At 34.8% G+C, this 22237-nt stretch overlaps 1 protein-coding gene across 3 annotated transcripts in view; it reads right to left on the bottom strand.

Annotated features, from left to right (window-relative positions):
- Window positions 1-22237, bottom strand: part of LOC149807578 (zinc finger SWIM domain-containing protein 6-like) — a 110051-nt gene that overhangs the window by 27377 nt on the left and 60437 nt on the right. For 2 of the 3 annotated variants that reach the window (XR_016422974.1, XM_089968259.1), the window contains exons 5-10: window positions 15100-15248; window positions 8208-8358; window positions 7075-7248; window positions 4784-4975; window positions 1687-1833; window positions 1006-1158 (exon numbers count right to left, since the gene is read on the bottom strand). Coding sequence is in view for 2 of the 3 variants with exons in the window: in XM_089968259.1 (XP_089824385.1) it covers window positions 1006-1158; window positions 1687-1833; window positions 4784-4975; window positions 7075-7248; window positions 8208-8358; window positions 15100-15248 (966 nt within the window). In the remaining variant the exon portion in view is untranslated. The remainder of the gene's footprint in view (window positions 1-1005; window positions 1159-1686; window positions 1834-4783; window positions 4976-7074; window positions 7249-8207; window positions 8359-15099; window positions 15249-22237) is intronic. The other variant, XM_089968272.1, reaches the window with a different exon arrangement.

Here is a 22237-nt window from a genome sequence, read left to right on the forward strand (position 1 = left end):
ATAGGTTACAACAGTATGACTGACAGTAATTCAAAGAACAAATATGGAAAATATGGTATGGCAAAAGAAGACTAAATTGTACAAGTCAATCAGACATAATCAGACTTGTTTACATATCTTATTAGTAGCTTCCAGAGTCTGGTCTGTGATTTTATCCACATGTATATAGTTTGCTATCCTGCTTTGCATAATACACTCACAAATTTTTGTATATGCTATTTCCCTTTTCTGCTTCAATGAACCAACATGAAGTGACTGTCATTTAACATTAAAAAGTGCCTATAACACATTATATGTCTGAATTCCCATATAATAAAATGTTTTGCAAAAATTTGGAAAAACTTGGGATGGCTGGAACTGGACTTTAGGCTGATTTTCTCCAGTCTGAGCGGTAACCAAAAAATCTTTTCAAATTTGGGCGGTAACTAATAAGTCTCCTCAAATTTGGGTGGTAACTAATAAATCTTCTCAAATCTGGGTGGTAACTAAATTTAAAATGGACCATAAATGGGCATCTTCATGGCTTCTTATATTTTTTACAGGGTGTGGGCTTTTTATGAAAGATATAAAAATCTAGTTGTTTAAAAAATATACAGTTAAAATGAAACAGGTAAAAACCAAATATATCATATGTAGCTTGCTATCATTGGTACATTCATTGATATCTCATGATGTATTGAGGCAATCACAAATTGATTTCCAGTGCAGGAAAACCATTGCCCTTTTGTGCTGAATATCTAGTCATTTTTTGTAAATATTAAAAAAGTTTCCCCAAATGGCAGTCTTCATTGACAGTAGTTCTTTTCTTTAGTATCTATTTCTTTCGAAAGAATTACTTGACAGTAATTCATTAAAAATTTTAACTTTAGAAAAGTTGTCAGCTGGACCATTAGAGAGATATTCCATTTTACAGTGGAATATTGCTGTATACCACAATGACCTGTACTTACTGTAATTGTTCAAGACAATACAACTGATTTTACGCAACATTTAAAATAATTATACCCAGATTAGCTGGCATTTCATCCTGGACTTTAGAAGCCTCAATTAATGTGTCAAAAAGTACACTAATGGGATCCAAAGGGTGCCCCACCCAGCCTTCAGTGTTTGTGGGAACCAGAAAGGAAGTTCCTGAACCTCGACTTGTACTGGGCAGGCCTGAAAAGAAACATTACCACATTACAAAAAACAGAAAAATATACATGAACATATATTCAGCATACTTATTATCTAGACTTATTTTATTTCTGCCATCTTCAAATATATTACTTGATGTCGAAAATCTACCTGCCTTTCAAAACTACTATTAAATCTCTCTGAAATGAAAGTAAATGGACTGCAGCATCCACTAAACTTATAAGATGACACTCATTTCAGAAATTGTTATTGACAGTAGATATTTGTATGATATTTCAAAGTGGAAACTAATTAATTTCTAGGAATATGGGGATCTGAAATTTTTATTTTTGTCTAATTGGCACGTTTTCAAGTAAATATTTCAGTAAAGTGTCACTTACCAGTAGCTGCAATATTTCAAAGATTTTTTTTTTTACTGAAACAAAAAACTGAGGTTTATGTACAATTTATTAATACTATCTGCAGTTTTTTTCAAATGCCACAAAAATATACATGTAGATCAGCTGAACACACTTAATCAGATACATAACAATGTGAAAATCTACCAACCTTCCATCTCTCTTCTGTATCTTTCTATGCTGCTCTTTTGCTGGTGTTTTAGGGTCTGCACAATGACCATTGCTAATTGCAGACCTTCTTTGCTGTAGCCATGTGACCTAAGAGCATCCACTCTGGCACAGGCTGTAGGTAAATGTTCTGCAAAAGAAAAAGAGGAGTAAAACTGGTTTTAATAATCCATCGCCACCATGGTTTCATTAAACAAGTATCGTAAACAACACACTAGACACCTACCATGCAGTAAATATTATTATGCTTCTTTTATGTAAAAGCTCCATCACTGATTGGATACTTGAGTATTAATTGATACATTACACATTACCTGTTTAACTCATGTACTATGACTACTTAAGTTGTCTTGCAATATTAAATGATCCAGTACAAATGCAAGCCATCCCATTATATTGGTCAGGGTTTTGACATGGAACTCAATTTATTGACAGAAACCATTTTTCTTCATTGTCTCTGTGACCTTAATGATTGACCTATCGACCCCAAAATCAATAGGTATCATTCTTGTCTCAAATGCAAGCCATTCAAACAATTCAAATAATGTAGGTGGCAAGATACTAAGCATTAACTTATTATACCTTGACCTTTGACCTCAAACTAAGAAATTATTTCCCTGTCTTAATTGTGTGTTTTATTTACAAGGTATCTGGTATATAAATAAAGTTGTTGTATGGAAACAACTCTCCTTTTAGTCCCTGTGATCTTGACTCACCTGAAATGCAAGCTATTTGCAAAGTTCTGGCAATGGTAGACAGTGGAAAACTCATTATTCAAAGAAAACAAACTAAGAAACAGACAGATGGATGGACAAACAAAATCATAACAAGCATATTACAAATCCAAACTATGCACTTCTAGAAACTGATTTAAAGTTGTATGCCCTTCCACAAATGTAAAAAACAAAAAAAATGAGATAACGACAACACATAGTTTTATTACTCTTCCAATATACAGTCATGAAATGAGATAATGGCAACACATAGTTTTATTACTCTTCCAATGAATAGTCATGAAATGAGATAATGGCAACACATAGTTGTATTACTCTTCCAATGAATAGTCATGAAATGAGATAATGGCAACGCATAGTTTTATTACTCTTCCAATGAATAGTCATGAAATGAGATAATGGCAACACATAGTTGTATTACTCTTCCAATGAATAGTCATGAAATGAGATAATGGCAACACATAGTTTTATTACTCTTCCAATGGACAGTCATGAAAATATTTTGAATAACGGGAGTCTAAGCATAGACTTAAAATATCAGGGAGACAATTTTAGCATTTAAGAAAGGCTGGTTGCTTCCCAGTACATTGTGTGTCATGCACTACTATCATAATTTCAACAAACCAGTGACACAGTCAACTGCTGCACATGCAACTGTACACAACCAACCCGTAGCAACCATAAGAGGTGGCAAAGCAAGTGTAAAAAGCAAATACTCTTATTCTCCATGTGTTGCTAATGATTCATGCCAAACATAAAATCTGATCTACCTATTAAAGTGTAGAAGACCAATCATTAATCAGATAATTGTCTCGGCACTTGTTTACAACTGAGCGAAAGTGAATCTCACATTCAAAATGTTCATATCACCAACAGTAAATAATATAACTTTAAGACCACAACACAAATGTTTCCAAAATATTAAACAAGCCAAACTGGACAATTGGAAAGATAAGACTATGAGTCTGCATTGTTAGGTGCTGCAAAAGGACAAGCTCATGATATCTGTTAAAAATCTGGTTCTGGAAAGGAAAGCAGCTGTAAGAATTCTTATATAATTAACTCATTATCCCTGAATGCCTCTTTTTTGCATCATGAGGTTGTACCATTGTTTTGAGCTCTTCTACATCACCACAAATCATGATTGGCTTTAGTGGGTGGTATAAGAGAAAAGGGGAAATACGTACCATGACAACGATACTGAATAATGTAGACTTTCTATTCGTCTTAAAAGATACAACCCTAAAAAATGACCACATTTTGTGACCAGAAATTTTAAAAGAATTTTAGCCTTTTCCATCATTGGAATAATAGCAGACCAGTCAAAATGTCACATGGACAGATGAAATTTTGCGAGCGAAATTAGGCAACGAGTCGAATAAGCAATTAAAAAAGTAAAATTTTAACCCTTAACTCATGCACAGGCAAAACAAACCAATGAAAAATAATGTCTTTTACTCATCTAAGCATCTCACAATATTAAAGTCCCTCAAAATCAAAAGTGCTTTAATTTCATTGGAAGTAACAAGAAAACGTATCTCCTACCCTCATTTTATGTGAAAATGAAACAATTCTTCTGGCTATGAATTATAACCATAAATATTACCTATACTGATTTAAATAACATCCTTTACAAATGATTTCAGTGACTTAGATTTCTAGATAAAATGAACATACACTGGACCCATCTGAATACTTTTGATAATAAGCCTTTCTCTTTATCAAATCATCAATAATAGACCCAAAGCATAAAAAACAGGGTCTACTGTATCAAATTCTTTCAATTCAAGCAAAGTATTATAAAAGTCTGATTCTAATAATCAACTCAAAACCTGAATGAAGATGTTGAAGTTCACATAAAAAGTTATTTATAGAAAGCAGACTAAGGAAACCTCTCAAACAAATAAAAAGTCACTTGCTACTGAGCAGCTAGTGACAAATAATGTTACTCCAACCAGATTTACATCAGAAATGGACTGACACATTTTACCCTTTATCCCTATCAAACAAACAGAAAACAACAACAACACATATTCATTGTTTAACGACTTTTTTTCTGTTCCCTAAGTTTACCTCAAGATGGAATAGAAAAATAATCCACCTGATAATATCCTAGTAAATTTAATCAAATAATCAGAACTTAACTGGTTTATAAAACTGCATATATTGCATACATCAGGGACACTTGTGTTATATACTCTGCCAAAACAAACTAAGGGTTCCAAAGAACGGTATCTAGCCTGAGAACTTTGGCATATATATGTTAGCTGTCTTTGAAAAAAAAAAAATAGCTTCTCCACATCTGCTAACACTGGCAAAAACAAGATAACACTGAGGCAATCATACCTTGCCAGAGTGGAAACCGATTACCGTCGAATCTGTCTGGCTCATCTTGCTGATGGATGGGAGAGTGACAAGGGCCATAATCCTGGCTGAGAATGAGTTGAAGATGACTATCTTCCCATGTCAACTTGCTGGCCTCCAGAGCACGATGAAAAATTGTCCTGGGACGAGCGGGCTGTGAGGGCAAGGAAGAACCTGAATGGGATGAAAAACCATAATTTCTAAACATAGAAATATATTCAGGCTTCAGACATCAGAAAAAAACCTGATTCAATGGATCCTGTTTATAATAATGAAGCAATAACTGACTAAGTGCTTAACTCATTCAGCCTCAATCCTACCTGTACGTGTGATGAGGCTGTACACTACTTTACAAGCTCTGTAGTGTCAAGGTCATTTAAGATACGCCAAATTGGGTGGTATTACAAAAAAGCAGACAGATGTAGCTCTACAATAATACCAAATAATCTGGACCTTCTACTGGCATTACAGAATGCAGAGGGAAAAATGTATTCTTTAAGACCTGACTTTTTTTTACACCCAAAAATTTGCCCCCTGTAGGAAAATGAATTTTGTGTCTGGATTTTAGACTTTTTGGCCTGACCGGTCTGAAATGCACACAGACAGGTGAACCTTTGCAAAAAGTAAGGTAAGTTGGGGATTGGGAGTAAGAAGTGGCCAGGAGATGAAAATGATGGGTCCAATAAGCCAAAAAAAGAAAAGAAAAAGATCTCCAACTTTTACCTTCTGCACATGCGCGAGCCAAATAGCCAATGAAAAATGACATTTCTAGCACAACTAGGCAACAGTCTAAGCGAAAAACTATTGAAGCAGATGTATTTGGATGTATTCTGAATTAACCTCCAAAATGCGTTTCCCACCACCATTTCAGGTAAAAATGACAAAAATCTCTGGGGCCAAATGAGTTAAACATGTATAAATTCAAACAAGTTAGACAAGGTGTTTACTTATAAACATAAATCCCCTAACAAACAGGTGCACAATTCGAGCTGCTAACAATATAGAAACTGGCCTAGACAACTGATGCAAAGGCAATGGAAGTTAAATGCCTTGCACACAGATAGCCAGACCATGCCACTGGCCTAAAACAACTGATTGATGCCAAGGCAATGGAAATTAAATGCCTTGCACACAGACAGCCAGACCATGACACTGGCCTAAAACAACTGATGCCAAGGCAATGGAAGTTTAATGCCTTGCTCAAAGATAGCCAGACCATGACACTGGCCTAGACAACTGATGCCAAGGCAATGGAAGTTAAATGCCTTGCACACAGATAGCCAGACCATGATAGTGGCCTAGACAACTGATGCCAAGGCAATGGAAGTTAAATGCCTTGCACACAGATAGCCAGACCATGACACTGGCCTAGACAACTGATGCCAAGGCAATAGAAGTTAAATGCCTTGCACACAGAAAGGCAAGAACAGCCAATTCAGGCAAATCTGTACAGGATTCAAGTTGGTTAAAGACTGGTAGTAAGTCTAAGCTAATGACTCAGATGCCATGACGAGGAAGGATATTCCACTCATCAAAACATAGCAACACTCAAACATTCATCAATGTTGGGTCAAATCAAAGTTTCATTAAATATCACAGGATTAATGATACTTAAGATATAACAAAATGCTCAAAATACAAACATTGCTCAAGCATGAAATTTGTCAGTGACCTAGCTTGGGTATGGTTGAGATATTCAACTATCATCGATGTGCCAATTTTTTTCTTAAGTGCATGTGAAATGGGGATCAAATTACTGACAGTGTAAGGATAAATAGCTAAAGATACACAAATCATTCAATTGTCAAAACTATACCACAGTGACCTAGTTCTGGTTTGGTTGCGTTACTCATGTCGAGATACTTCCACATACAAATTATTGCATGTAGTGAAATAGATCCAAGATAATGAGGGCATAACAAACAAATAGCTGAAATACAAAAGTCACTCAAGCATGAAAATTAGGTCATTGTGACAAAGTTTTTGTATGGATGAGTTACTCACCTTAAGATGCATCCTGGTAGCAATTTTTATGTGTAGGTGAAATAGGGTCCATGATATGTTGCCAAAACAGGTTTTATGATATTTAGATGAAATAGGGTCCACAATATCTAATATACAAATTTAGGGTATGACAAATGGATGAACAAATAAGCAAACACAAATAATTACAATCACATCATATAACACAAGGAAATTTTTAAGTTTATAAATCAGTGAAATATAAATATCCATATATTTCAATTCTGCAAAAAATTGCAAAAATTATGTACCTAGACTGTCAGCACTGAGCTGTTGTGGTGGTGGGTGTACCATGATATTACGACTATCAGCATCTTCAAGTGGGCAGACATTACTGGAAGACCATTGGTCCAACAGCTTGTGCCAATGATGCTTCTCAGATGGGAGCGAATTTGGATTTAACACCACACATACCCACAATGCACCTGAAAAAACAAACATGGTAGTTTAAAATACTGACAGTACAGCTGGTTTAAAAAGATGGTTTAAAATATGAACATGTGATACTGTTACAAATGAAGAAAGAAAAAAACAGTATAACAAATGAGTAAACAAACTGAACTGAACTGAACTAAATTTAACCTTGTTATCAATTTGTTACCAGTGTGCAAAATTCTGGATGTATACCATTAAACTATGAAAATATTATTACCAGCAAAGTGGCCAGTCAACAAAGGAAACCAGGTTACAGTTAGGAGGTTGGGATTGGTAGTTTACAGGACAGCAACACACCATGAAGGTTATATTGTATGGAGGCTAGAAAATGCCATGCTCAAGGACACACCATGGCAATCAGCACATGCTGATCAACTGGTGGGAATCAATTATGTTGTCAAGACAGGACTAGAAAGACATGGATGCCCCTACCAATATGATAGGCCTATTTGCAAGTCTTCTTCATGCAAAGCTGCTTGCCAATTTTAGTTCAATTTACTCTTCCTTAAGTAATTATGTAGAAACTGAAGGGCACTATTTAGTCAAACAGGTACCATTACCTCCATAAGATTTGCTGGAAAATGTTTTTTTTTTAATAAAAAGGTGAATAAAACTTAATATAAAATCTCATACCAAATTTGGTTCAATCCATCAATTTCTTCAATCAAAAGTTACTGAGCAGAAATTAAATAAATGTGTTATCGAACAGGACTGGATGGACAGTCATTGGTAAACCCATAAACCCATATGGCAGCAGCATAAAAATTCCAATTGTAGGGATCAAGATTTTCAACCAGGGTTCAACACACTTTGCACTGGTAGAAATACAGTCCTTTCAGGTTAGATTTTTCTATCCTGCTGACTTGGAGGATTCTATGAATCCAAAATATTTGGTACTAAAGAAAAAATACAATTGCACTGCACCCTTGGAAACTTTATGAGCAATTACCCAGTTCATCCCACAACTGTCTGCACTTGTCTGTCATTGGTGTTCCCTGAGTCCGCCAAACTGCTAGCCGGGGATCTGCTAGGAACTGCTCTGTTATCAAGCGTAGCATTCTTGCACCATTTGAATCTTTTGCTTGTAACATTTCTCGCACCTAAAATTAAAGACCATCAAATGTTTATTAAAGCTATTTTGGAATGCTGCATAACTGTGTTTGGTTAAATATTGTAAAACACAACAGCAATACAAATTGCTGTCGCTGTTGTATAAAGTGTTTCCTCAAAAGTCAACTATTATTGTACCTACTGTCTTCAACATGGATTGTGTTTTCAGAATGTCAATTTATGTAAAGATATTTTAATTTTTTAAGGCTTTCAATCTTAGTTTTATACAGGAACTTATTTAAAACATATACATTCCTCTGTAATAACTAAAAGAGAGAAGGAAAAAAGGAACAAATATATGATAATGTATTGATACTGAGAGCCTAAATAGTTGAAACAAAACAAATCTAAGATCAGATGGGGGAACATAACTCCAGAGATACTGTTATTCAGGGTCATCTTTTACTATACTGCTCCAATTAATCTTTGTAATATTTTCTCAATTTTCATTTCTTTACCAGTCAGCAGTTGAGAATTTATATTAAAAAATAAATCATTAATAAAGAAATATCACGGTGAGTTTCTTTAAAAAGCATTTATACTGCATCTCACCCATTACTATCAAGTTTAATCATTTACATAAATTTCAGTTACCTACATTGACATAAAACTGACCAGAGTGGCCAGTGACCCTATATAATATTAGCAAGACCCTAAAGTTTGTTACTACTGTTGGTATTACACACTATATTAGGAGAAACAGACTTGATACTATGCCATAGTCATTGGAGGGTCTGAAATCCTCAAACCAAAGCAACATAATAATTATGACCACGGATTAAAGGACATAAACCATATACTTGGCTAATTGATCTGGTTGCCAAGTTTGGTATAATATTCCACCCATGATGTAGCAGACGACATGGGCATTATAGTAAATTATCATTTACTGCTATTTTAAAAGTTGGAAAACATATTTCAAAAGTTCAGTATTTGAAACATGCAGTGGCGGTAAACATTATGTTCAAGTGAAAAGTTGATAAAGTACACATAGACCTCATTTACTAATAGTACAGTTGCACAAATGTCAGTTCCAAACCCCATCCAGCTCAATGACTTGTTGCTGGCCTGATGTAATTCTTGGAATTTTTTTCCATTTCACATGACAAGAGCAATCATATCTCCAGTCATAAGATATACCCAAATCGACACGTGATATTCAATAAACATGTGTGTCTTCCTGCTTTTATTCAGAAGAATCTGAATATTGCTTTTTATTCTTCTGTACTGATTATTAGCACTTTTTAAGAGGCTTATTTTCTCTTTTGTCTTCAACATGTAATGCTTGCTGGGTGCCTAAATGGCACCCAGCAAGCATTACATGTTGAAGAAATATATTCTATAATCAACAGTTTGATCATGCAGATACTTTGCATGAAAAAATATGTGCAGTTTAATGGGTGAATTTTGATGAGTTGTCAAATTTGACTAATTCTTGCATATTTGATCATTTGTGCATCAATACTGCACATAAATTACAAAATTGGTCGTTCTTTGACGATCTGTAAGAAATTTCCAAAACCCTTGTTAAAGCATCTGAGGCACTATTGTAAAATTAGTCTGGTTTCCTGACTAATTCCACTAAACCTGATATAAAACCTGGATCCAAATCAAACATGGACGAGCTAATTATCCGGATTTTACAACAATGATATTTCCATTGCATTTGCTTTTATTGCACAAGTCCGAATTTTAAAGGTCATTTTCGTAAGATGTAGGGCAAACTCGTAAGGGTTGGCAGGTCTGCAGTAGATCATTATTTGCTATTAACTTTCACAACTTAATGGATTTCGGGCCATCGAATACTGAAACAAACAGCAAACTTTCTATTTTAAAAAAGGGTTAATGGTCCACTCTGAACAATGTTGGTTTTAGGCCACTGGATAGGTGGTAATTTAAGAAAAAATGGGAACACAAATGTTGTTGGCAGGAGACAGTCACAGCCATCGGCACAAATGCACACAATAGTGAAAGTCTTTCCACCCAAAACTGACCCATTGGCCAAGAGTGGTATCTGGTCATCAACCATAGCACAATGAAGACTTTGATGGACAATGACCAATTTGACCAGTAGATAGGTATAAATCATCACATAAATGGATGGCCAGAGAAAAGCTTTTATAACCAAAAGAGGGAATAGAGAGAATTCTCTACAAATAAATTCAACACTTTAAAACTTGGAAATACTTCAACCAAGTTTCATAAATTTTATTACATTATGCTTCTGGGCCCCGTCGATTACTGGAAAAAATTTCAACATGAAAGACAGTTTTAGTGAAACAGATATGCACTAAGTAGGCAGAGCACTCAATGTTACTTCAAAGTATGACATTCTGAAAAACATAGTTCACATTAACAAAGTCATGCAGTAAATACACAATGCTTTTGGTGACTCCTCTACAAAAAGGACACCCATCATTAAAATACAAATTATTCTGTGAAATAAGTTTTGACTATCCTTTATCAGGTTAAGCTATTTTTTCTTCTTTTTTGTGCCAGATGAGATCAGAATTAGTTTACATTTTTGAAAACTTGAGAACCTCTAGCTGGATATGCACATACTTTAGTAAAAACAGGACAGATTAAATTAGCTCATATGAGTACAACTTACTGCTATTGCTTCCAACAGCCTTTTTCCACACTAAATTATATAATTCTGTGAAATAATACTTAGTGCAAAAAATTAGAAGCAATTCACTAGTGGCAAGTCTTTGTTGTATTAAATTTCATAATTTTATCCCAATTAATCTACTCACCGAGAAACAGTGTCAAAAAGAAAAAAGGGTCTTGCAAGCCTAACATTCATTAAAAGGATAAATTAAAATGTTCACATGCCATAAAAATCAATATCAAGTTTCATTTTGCCTTTTAAGGACACAGTAAAATCATTATTTTCAAAGTTATTAATTTAATCAAGAACATCTAGAAAATGATAAACAAATTTAACGTATAAAGCAAAGGTCTACCAAAGGTTATTAAATAACCAGATATAGTAATTGACTGAAAGCTCCTCAAGGCCAACTGAATAAGTTATATTTTCCATAAAGATCATACAGCCATTGTTCAAGATGATATCTAATGAACGAATTCCTTTAAGAGATATTTTGTCACCAAGATTTTCCAAGTTAGCAGTACAGTGAATTAATTCAATATCAACAGTATTTCCAAGTCTCCTGAGACAAACGTTTCCAATGACTGGCTTTAAGCTGTGGGAAGGGTAGAACCAATTTACACAAAGAACTATCAGTCAATTTAGTGCTGTGTCTAATCAGTTTTTTAAAGTTGCTGCACCCTGCCTTTCAGAGGTGGTAATTTGCCCAGCTTAGGGTCTGTCCTGCCTTCCTAGGTTGTACTGTCATCCCTGGGGCGTATCCTTCACTGCCCTCCCTAAGCTGTACCCTACCAACTCTGGTGTGCACCCTGCCCTCCTTTTTTCACCGTATTTTAACACAGCTACAAATCGAACTATAACAAAGAACTGGTTTATTTTGATGTTTTACAGCACAGCAACAGATGTAGGATATTTAGTGTGATGGCAATTGAAGGCTGGTGCCTTGCCCAAGGACACGTCATGGTAACTGACCTGGGTTGATCCAATCAGAGGATTCAAACCTGTGCTCTTTTGATTGAGACTCTAGCACAGTACTAACCATTGACACACCAGTTCTTGCTTCCACCATTAGTCACCTCTTAGACATGGAGGAGAGCACATCCAGCCTTTTTCACATCTTCAAGCCAGCAGGGGTATTAACAAATGAGGCTCCATAAAGCATCATAACATTAGCAAATTGCTTGCCTTAAATGTAGCCTGTCAAAATCAAATCACACATAATCATTCTGTGAAAACAGGAGCATGTATTTTACAATCCTTTGTTAATGAATGGTAATGATTGTGCATATGGTAATGATTGCGCATATTAATCTAGGAAGCTAAAGCTTATCAATCTGTACAGATTTCAGCACCACCAAAAATGACATTTATACAGAATTGTATATGGTTTATCTGCATTGAATTATGTATAGGGTTGTCTTATACAACGCACTGACTTTGTCTCCTTTGAGAGAATACGACTTATATAAGAAGTGTATTTCATATAAATCTGTTCCTTAACTATCAAATTTTTCAGAGACTCAAGTACCCTTTGCCTAAAATTAGAGATTAGAATTCTTGCATAAATACTATAAAGTGTATTTCAAGGAACATAAAATGCACTGAATAATCAATTCAATTGTTCTTAGAGTGAACTTCTGTTGTCTGCCTTAGATGTTCAGAAATTGCACATGCTATGAAGTTTATTTCAGGCAACATCAAACTGCTCCTGAGCTTTAACTGCCTGAATTCATAGAATAGAAATATTGAATAAATGTTATAAAGTGCATTTCAGGCCACATGAGACTGTCCCTGACCTATCCAATCAAACAAAGGGAAGGACTATTGCATACTTTATCCTAACAACACTCTCTGATGACTCTACAGTATGAATAACACAACACACATCAAAATATGAAAAGCATGATCCCCTTATACTATGAAATGGTACTATTTATTCCACATGTAATTTGGTGATTCTCAGATTGTTTTATACAAATTCTTAAGACAAGTTCCTTAAAGCAGGCGAAGGCAATGCAATCCATGACTGATCTAACAGACCTGTTTTATACTTTATTTGCTGGCACATCTGGATTTATGATAATCATTCTTGGGTGACCATTATAAGCAGATATATACATTATACATCGATTTCTCGAACGGAATATGTAAATTGAACAAGGATTTTATTTGTGCCTTGCATCAGGTGGTATACATATCACATAAAATGTTAAACATCTGATCATAAATCACAACTTCATGATCTTTCAAAAAAAGCATTGGAAATAACAACCAATATAAACTTACAAGAATGCCAAAGATAAAACATGATAGTAAAATTCCCTGGCAGGAAATCAAAGGTCGGAAACTCATGAATTATATATGAATTATACACTATGAAGTGATGTATAACTAGACTAGACACAGAAATCATTTCAAATTAGAAGGCAGGTCCAAGTTCCTGCAGCAAAAATACATTTTTATTTTCATAAACATCAGTTACTGTCCCTACTGCAAATGAAAAATGTCTGATTTGCTCATTTTCAGCAAATTAATTAAATATCAATCCAAACAAACCCAAATTTCCTAAAAGTTTACATTGCCAATCCCTTATCCACAAACTCTTTTGCCAGTGCTACAATACTGAAAATTTTTATGTTATATCATCTTACACAAAATATGAACTTCTGAGGTGAAAATTAATGTCAGCTACTTCAATCAATCATCTGTCATGATCACCTTCACAAGTCAAGGGTTGATGATCCACACTGTACCATATCATGGAGGAATACAGTGCATATGACTAACATAAATATTTTGACTGTGTACAGATGCCATGCCAAGAAAATGAATCTTTTGCACGGCCTGCCTTAGAAAAACGATTAGGATAAGCTGGTAGGACACGGTTACAGATACAAGGTTCTCATACAGGCATGCATTAAAGGCATCCAAACTTTGCTGATGAAATCACAACTGAGATGGGCAGGCCATGTCACCAAGATGCCTGATGAATGACTAACAAAGATCTAGGGCAACTGGAAGGAGGGACAGCGATCTCAGGACAATCATAAGAACACTTCAAAGATTTCTTAAAGTCATCCCTGAAACACTGCAACACTGATACCAAGTCTTGAGAAGATCTCACAGAGAATTGCTCCACCTGGTGTAGTTTCATACATACTGGAGCTAAGGACTCTGAATGGAAGAGAACTGCATAGGCAGTGCAGAAGTGTAAGCAGTGGAAATGTCAGAAATGTATCATGTCCTCTATGATCAAGCAAACACAAGCAACATCTTGTGTGAAGTTTGCACTGACAGTTCAGAGCACAAATTGGCTTGATCATTCATGTACTCACAGAAACCAAACTAGCTGGTAATGTCATGGTCATCTTCGAACTCGAAGGACGAACATCGATTTGAAATATTATGATGATGCGTATCACAATATGTCAACAAAATATGAAACAACTGTACCATTAATTCAGTTCTTAGTTCAACTTCAGCCTTTTCTTTTATTACAAACAGTACTGTTTCATATTCAAACTAAACAACTTTCCATTTGTTTTCCAAGCCATACATGGTGATGTTAGCAATCTATTGTTTACAACACACATTCTACCTGTATCTTCGAACACTTTAAACCACAAAACCATTACAAAATAATAATAATAATAATAATGAGGACTTTGTATAGCGCCTAATCTTTAGAAGCTCTAAGCACTTTACAACATTAGACAACACCTATAACATAAAAACATATATAATGATATGATTACAAAAACAAACACCATGAAATTAGAAAACATGAAAAACATGCTGAAAATATTCAAGGTAGGAAACATTATTAGGTCTTTAAGTTTGTTCTTGCAGTCAAAAAAAGTGAGTTTTAAGAGCACTCTTGAATGATTTTTTTTAAATTTTTTTTTTCTTCAGTTCAGAACTTCTAGGAATCTGAATTTTCAAGCTATTTTAAAATATTACATTAATTTTGTAACCAATTGCCAGGTTGTGTACAGTAAGGTCACAGAAACTACTATGATTTAACATTGCATTAGCATATCATATCATCCTGAATAGCAATTATGTTGACCATGTCTAAGACATTATCATCTGCAATGTATCATTTTAAGGTAGTGCATACCTTTGCAAACATGCAGTTAAGCTGATTTGTTGAATTGAGGTAGCTGCCTTGAGAGAGGTAGGATCGGACTTGTTCGCGAACTTGGTCTTCATCGAGATGCCAGCTGTTGTCGTCATCGATAGAGGCCCCTGCAGTAGGATCAGGTGCACCTGTAATTATAGAAATAAAAACATGTTAAAATGTATTTTCTATCAATTATGCAAATTTTCAACATTTATACAATAAACTCTTATTGACTGATATGTTAATGTGAATTGTCACCAAAGTATAAGCGGACCAGGGTGATATCCAAAAACTTTGAACAATCATTCAACCTTGCACAAGTATGAAATCAGGCAAGTGAATTCCAAAAATGGAATACTGTGAAATCATTTACTATTCTGGGTATCGACTTTTAGATTTCTGCACAAAATTGTTTTACATTTGCACAAGTACTTAAAATCATCAACTGTTGAAGGACTCCTATTGTTTCCACCATGGAATCAATATTCCTTGCATCTTGAATGTCACGGTTCAGTGAAAATTGGTACTGAGCTCATGAAATAGAATAGCCTGATGCCCCAAGTCCCTCTAAATTTAGATTGTGCTCTTTGCTTATTTCAAGCAAGTTGCCTAATTAGGCTTGTCCAAAAAAAACATTACCTAATTTGTCTTTAAAACAAACAACAAGGAAATGCAGCATTTTCAATTTGAAGTGCTTGAAAGTATGTTTGCAGGAGCTTTTCACAGCATGGCAGGACAACTGTGGCTATATGGTGCCAACCAAAGGTAAATGTAAAAATGTAAAATTGGACTGCACAAAACTCCAGGACATTAAAGGCTTCCAAGTAAATGTACACATTAAGAACAATATAAGATATAAACTTGAAATATGTTAGCTTTCCATAAAATGCATATGAAGTAAAAGATAAGTTCTTAATTATTATTTACATCCCCGTTCTGGGCCTCCATTTTTGTAGCTCCCTCCACCTTATAAAAATCACTTGCTTATCTGTATCGAAAGCTATAAACTTTGTATACAAAAGCATGTGACCAGACCAATAAACAGGGAATGGTATATTTCTGTTTTCCATACTTCATTAGCTAATAAATTGTCATGCATGAATAATAATAATTTTACAATGACTTGGTAATGCACTATATGATAGTTTGAAAATTTCAACAGGCTATGAGAAATCCTCCAATACAATATTTGCACCCTCAAGGAACTGAAATAATTACATTACATTTGAATCCATTTAATTAAAAAGTTGTCAGACAACAAGGATCATATCATACATGCCAGTAAATAATCTTTACAAGACTAGCATCCATTACACAACATACAATACTGACCAGCTTCAAAAGTACAACAATGAAACACTCACGTTGCTCTTCTGTATTGAAAATTAATCTTCCCTCCTGTAAGTTTTAATTACATCCAACTTTCCTAAAGATACATAATAATGATATTACAGGCAAAGACATCAAGTTCTGCAGTAAACAACATTACATTACAAGTACATTCTCTCCTTGGCCTGCATCGACAAGACTTGAACATTTGTTGCATTTCATTTAGTTCAGTACATCTGTTCTTGGGTCCAACTTGACAAATTACGAGTTACTCTAAAAGAGGTGTATAACTGCAAACAAAACAGACCTCTGTTTACCGCTACACCATGTACTTACAAATCAGAGTCTTAGAATTTCTAATCCAAAAAATGCACAAAATTTGCTATGAAAAATATTGACAGGTTTGATTCTCCCTTGTTCTGATTTGATTATCCAGTGTACTGGATGAGGGCTGCACTACAGAAATTTCCATTTCTTGATCTGGCTTTCATAAAAACTATAGTCATAATACATTACTGACCAGCACTTCATGTCACAATCCCCTTACCCCTTCTATCTCTCTCAAACAAAATTTCATTGCAAACTAATAAAAGTTTGTTTCATTGCTAGATCTGTGCATTTCTGCACACCCCCCTCTTAAAGTCAGTTATTTTAAATGCATGGTTTAATTTTTATATTTTTATAATTTTAATGGCATTTTAAGACACTGACTAAATCAATGCAGAGGAAATGGGTGCTAAGTGACTTTCCAGAGGAAACACCAAGGCAGCCAACCCAGGCTGGCCTGGGCAAATATATAATAAATGACCTTTGGATTATGAGTTTGAATCTACCAACTTTGAATTATGCCTCCCCTCCCCAATGTGTTTTCTAATGCACTAAGTGCTTCAAGTACTGGACTAAACTGGCTCATTTAGATGCACAAATCAATTTCTGGATTATTCTTTTAAATTTACACACACACACAATTTTCTTTTTACCCTGGGGGCTAAAAGTGCTAGGAATGGCAATGAAAAACAGGGACAGTCAGCCAACGGAAAATACATATTTCTTTATTTGCCTAATGGAGACTGACCATTGTGGTTGGACGAGAAACTGGTTAAGAACTTCTTTTCCTCAAACTTCAATATAATTGTTTTTTGGTGTTTTTTGAAACCTCAAGCAAAAGATTTGCTTGTGAGTTTTTTTTTTGTGTGTCTTACTGCACAACACTTTGAAGTTATATCATGCCATCTAAAGTAGAGTAAATGACAGTAGCAAATCTAATGGTGGGAGTCAAACCTGCATCCTTCCAGTTGAGTCCAAAGCCTTAACCACTGAGCAACATAAGTTCCCACTCTATCAAACAAGTTCTATCCACATTGGTCTGATTTAAATACATGTACATTACATATGTCAATTATAAGCCCACTTCTGAACATCAAATGCCACAGCTTTATTTTCACTAATGGATGTACTTAAAAAATCTCCATTATGCTTGAAGTCTTATATTTCAAATAAATGTCACAATTTCTAAAGCAAATGATAAATACAAAAAAAAAATAATCTGACATGCACACACCCTGTTATTTTATCATTCAGAAAGTCAGAAAGGGATATGCTAGGTGATTTAATGTCAATTCTCACTGTTGCCATAGTGATGATCTTATCAATAGCTTTAGAGCTGTTCAAAGTCAATATTCTAATAAAAATGATGGGTAGATAAAATTGATTTTGTGCTCTGTCCAAATTATCAGGGTCATCAAATATAAAAAAATCAATAGAAAGATCTTAAAACCATAAACTGTAAATATGCATATCAGGCAAGTAAAACTTGAACCTTTGTGCTATAATGCAAACTTCCCCCCTCTCCCCCCCCCCCCACTAGAAAGCCTAGCTTAATTAGGTTTCCAAATGAGACATTATTTGGGAAATGTCCTGATCTGGGATTTATTCTGCAACCTTACACCACAAAGAAAACAGGGATGGTGGTTGATATGCCAAGTCTAATCCTAGGGCATCCCAAAATGAGAATTTCACCATTAGGCACTAAGAAAAAAAATGAAATAAATTAAGCTTTTTATAGGAACATATTGATAGTACCCTGGAAAAACACTCTTTTATAAATAGAGTTCTCTCAAGCAGCTCGAAAATGGAATTCCAGAATCACATTTCTTGAAGTAATGTGATTCCAGTTAACATACCAACTGCAGACTTAATTTGAAAATTGTGAAAGCCGAGAACCTGAATTGGAGGTCCTGGGAGCAATAACTTTCACTAACAAGACTCCTTTACTACATGAATTATAACAGGGACCAACTATTTAATTTTCGGGGGGGGGGGGGGGGCAGCCAGGATATTCTTGCAAACTAGGATTTTTAAAATCTTTATCTTAAGATATAATTTTTTCAACTATTTTAATGGATATAATACACATTAGTTCTCTTTTCCCAAAAATGAAACCAAGAAATTGTATTCAAACAAACAATAGCCCAGAAATTTTGTTTAACAGAAGTCTCTGGCACACCTTCCCACCTTGGAAAATTTGTGACATCCCACCTTGGAAAATTAAATGGTTGGTCACATAATAAACTGGTCCCTCACCATACAATCCCTTAATATACAGCTGCCTTCTTATATTGCATGTATGGTCATGGATCCCATTAAATTGGTTCAATTATCATTTATCAAAGCTACTTAATTTATTTTAATTTTGTTTTCTTCTAGACTCATTAGATTTAATTATAATGTTATTTTACCCCATTCTACCTCAACACACAGCTTTGTAGGAATGCTGACAACACTGGTCACTTTATGACTTTCATGAAAATAGTTTTTTTTTAAAAAATGCATTCTAATTAGAATCAAATATATTTTCAATATTTGCTTGCAAACAACCTAGACCCTGATCCACTGTTGAATAATGTGCCAGCAGATCACAGTCTATGCTGTTTATTATATCGATTGCTCCTAACAAACTACATAGACCCCGATCACATAATGTACCCACATATCCTAACAAACTGCACAAACCTGGATCTTCCAGTGCATTATGCGATGGCAGATCTGGGTCCAGTCAGTTTGGAACTGAACTTGACTTGTTAGCAATGCATAGTAACCCATAAAACCAATACTGAACAACCTCCTGAGAAAACAGTCAACACTAATAGGAGTACTTGCAGATGATTATCTGATTGTAACATGTAAAGAATGGAATCAAATATAAACAACCACCTAGGTATTTAGAATAGCAAGTCTGCACTGTAGTAAGTGTGTTACATTATTAGCAACAACTTACATACAAATTTTAAAATCAGTGTTACTATTGCTACTACCAAATAAGTCATATCCGTCTTTCCACTAATGTCAATGTACTGTATATACTCGCTTATAAGTCGAGTCAAACGGCAAGCAACAAAGATCCAGATCTGCCGTAGCATAATGCTCCTGCACATCAGGGTCAATGTTGTTTGTTCTACTGATTACTCCTAACAAACTGCACAGACCCAGATATAGAGGCATATTATGTGACGGCAGACCTGGGTCTTTGCAGTTTGCAGTTGGTTAAAAGCAAGATTAGACAGCAAAAGAAAAGAAGCTCATTCTAAATTTTTCCATACTGAAGCTATATTATTCAAGGACTGAAATCAGCATTAATCTGCCAGTCCAAGGCTACTGAATTTCCTGTCAGACTAGTAGTTTTCATATTTTCAGCAGTTCAATGACTAGTTAAGTTTCAGTTGGTGCCAATCAGGTAATTAAGAAAAGGTGAAAAGTGAGTAGGACTAGTAATTTATCAAGCTAATATTCCTTCTGGCTACAAAGAGATTTATCTTAAATTCTAGACATACAATTTAAAACATTTCAGCAAAGTTGTTCATGTAATTTGTGGCCTTGCAGCTCTTTTCCTCCCTTGAAAGGGTGGTGCCACATATTAAGGGCCAATATATAATTTTATGCTGTTATTGCTGTTATTTACTGACGATAAGTCAACGCTTGAAAATAAAAACATCCTTCAATTTCACATCATGACAAATTCTGAAGTTTGTAATAATGATTTCCTATTGAGATGCAAAACCTCATTTACATTTTTTCTTCCAAAAATATAAAGACAACCAACTATCACTAGATATCCAAGTTTAATTGACTCTGCTGCCACTCAGTTCATGATAATTTCCCCCCTCTTTACCCCCACTTTGCACACTTCCTCTGTACTGATGGTGCAATCCATTACTGGTCAGAAATTGTAAGTTGTGATGAAACTGTCTTGATATATTGAACTTTACATAAACCATGTTCCACATAAAACTGGGTTGATCAAGCAGAACTAATTTCCCATCATAAATAACACTTGCACAAAATTACTGGCTTTCAGGAAATGGATTGAACAATAATGAAGAATTTGACGAAAATTTAAAATGGGGACATCCAATTGTAAGGAGAGTAGCTATTATGTCCTAAAAACAATGAAAAGTGATCTGAACCAATTGTATATCTCCTAATATAAGTAACCTTATACTGATACCTGGTGCTGCATCTAGGAATATATTCACGTAAATGGCTTCAATAAAGAACAAAGAAATTTTCTAGTACCATTATGTTCCCTGAAAACTTGGACATTACACATTCACCAGACCCTGAAAGAATAAAGGCCCATGTCATGTTAAAACTTCCAATAGCTTTTCCTTGCTAAGGCACGTAGGCTCCTACCTCCCAGCTTATTTCTAGTCAATAATTTTTTTTGCAGTAATTTGCCTTATCCTTAGTTTTCAGCTAAAAACCATTAAAAAAGTTTTTGCTTTCTTGCTATTTTTTGAAGGGTCTTTTAACAACTACTGAACCCAAAATTATGTATACAAAATAAGACACAAGGGAGGTCACCCCTACAGGGTTACACCAATTTCTGGCCCACTATTCACAGATGCCAAAAATAAAATGCAAAAGCCTTAAACTTTTGAAGGTGAAAGAAATTCACAGTAACTACATTAACAGGGAAAAAAACATCATAAAATTATTGAAGCCCATTTAAAAAGTGGTCTCTATCTAATCATTAATCAGGATGTCTGCAGAAATATACTTTGTTTAGTGTGTGTGTGTGTGTGTGTGTGTGTGTGTGTGTATGTGTGTGATTTGGATTTTGAATGAAGCTTTTTGTTTAGATGTAACACCAATTATCATTGGCTATACCATTTGAAAACAACTATTATAAAAACATCATACTGTAATGTTCTGGAAGTGCACACAAAAAAAAGGTTACTTGAAACACTACAACCTGTACAATGATGCATCCTCCATGTATCCAGTTTGACAAACTTGGACACAATTTAAATTCTTAGCTTATAATTTTTATACTGACAATGACGATGACAATGCTGTTGCAATCAGAAAAATAATGCCTATGTCTTGATACAGTTATTAAAAACTGAGACTGGAAGTATCCCACCCTAACATTTTGCAAAGTTTTCACCATAATTACACTGTATGTCATTTTGAACTATGTTGGATGGTTGGTTTATAATGGAATTTTTAACACATTATTTGCTATATCATACCAAGGAAATGGGATCCAAGTACCTTTCCAATGGACACACCCTGGAGGTCAACCTGGATTGGCAAGGATGAGTATGGAACCTGTGACTCTTAAATTTTGAACCCATAACCCCAACCAAGCTACTATGGCACCCTAGTTTTGGTACCGATGCATGAAAGGTTCATCCATAGACGAATTTTAATTTTATCTCAAATGCAACTTCAGTTATGCTGACAAACTGGACAATATGAAATGTTTGTCAGATTATGGGGAATAGAACCAATAATGCCTGCTTTA

The sequence above is a fragment of the Sinohyriopsis cumingii genome, chromosome 1, assembly GCF_028554795.1.
Source record: "Sinohyriopsis cumingii isolate HCF-2022 chromosome 1, ASM2855479v2, whole genome shotgun sequence".
In the NCBI taxonomy this organism is placed as follows: Eukaryota; Metazoa; Mollusca; class Bivalvia; order Unionida; family Unionidae; genus Sinohyriopsis; species Sinohyriopsis cumingii.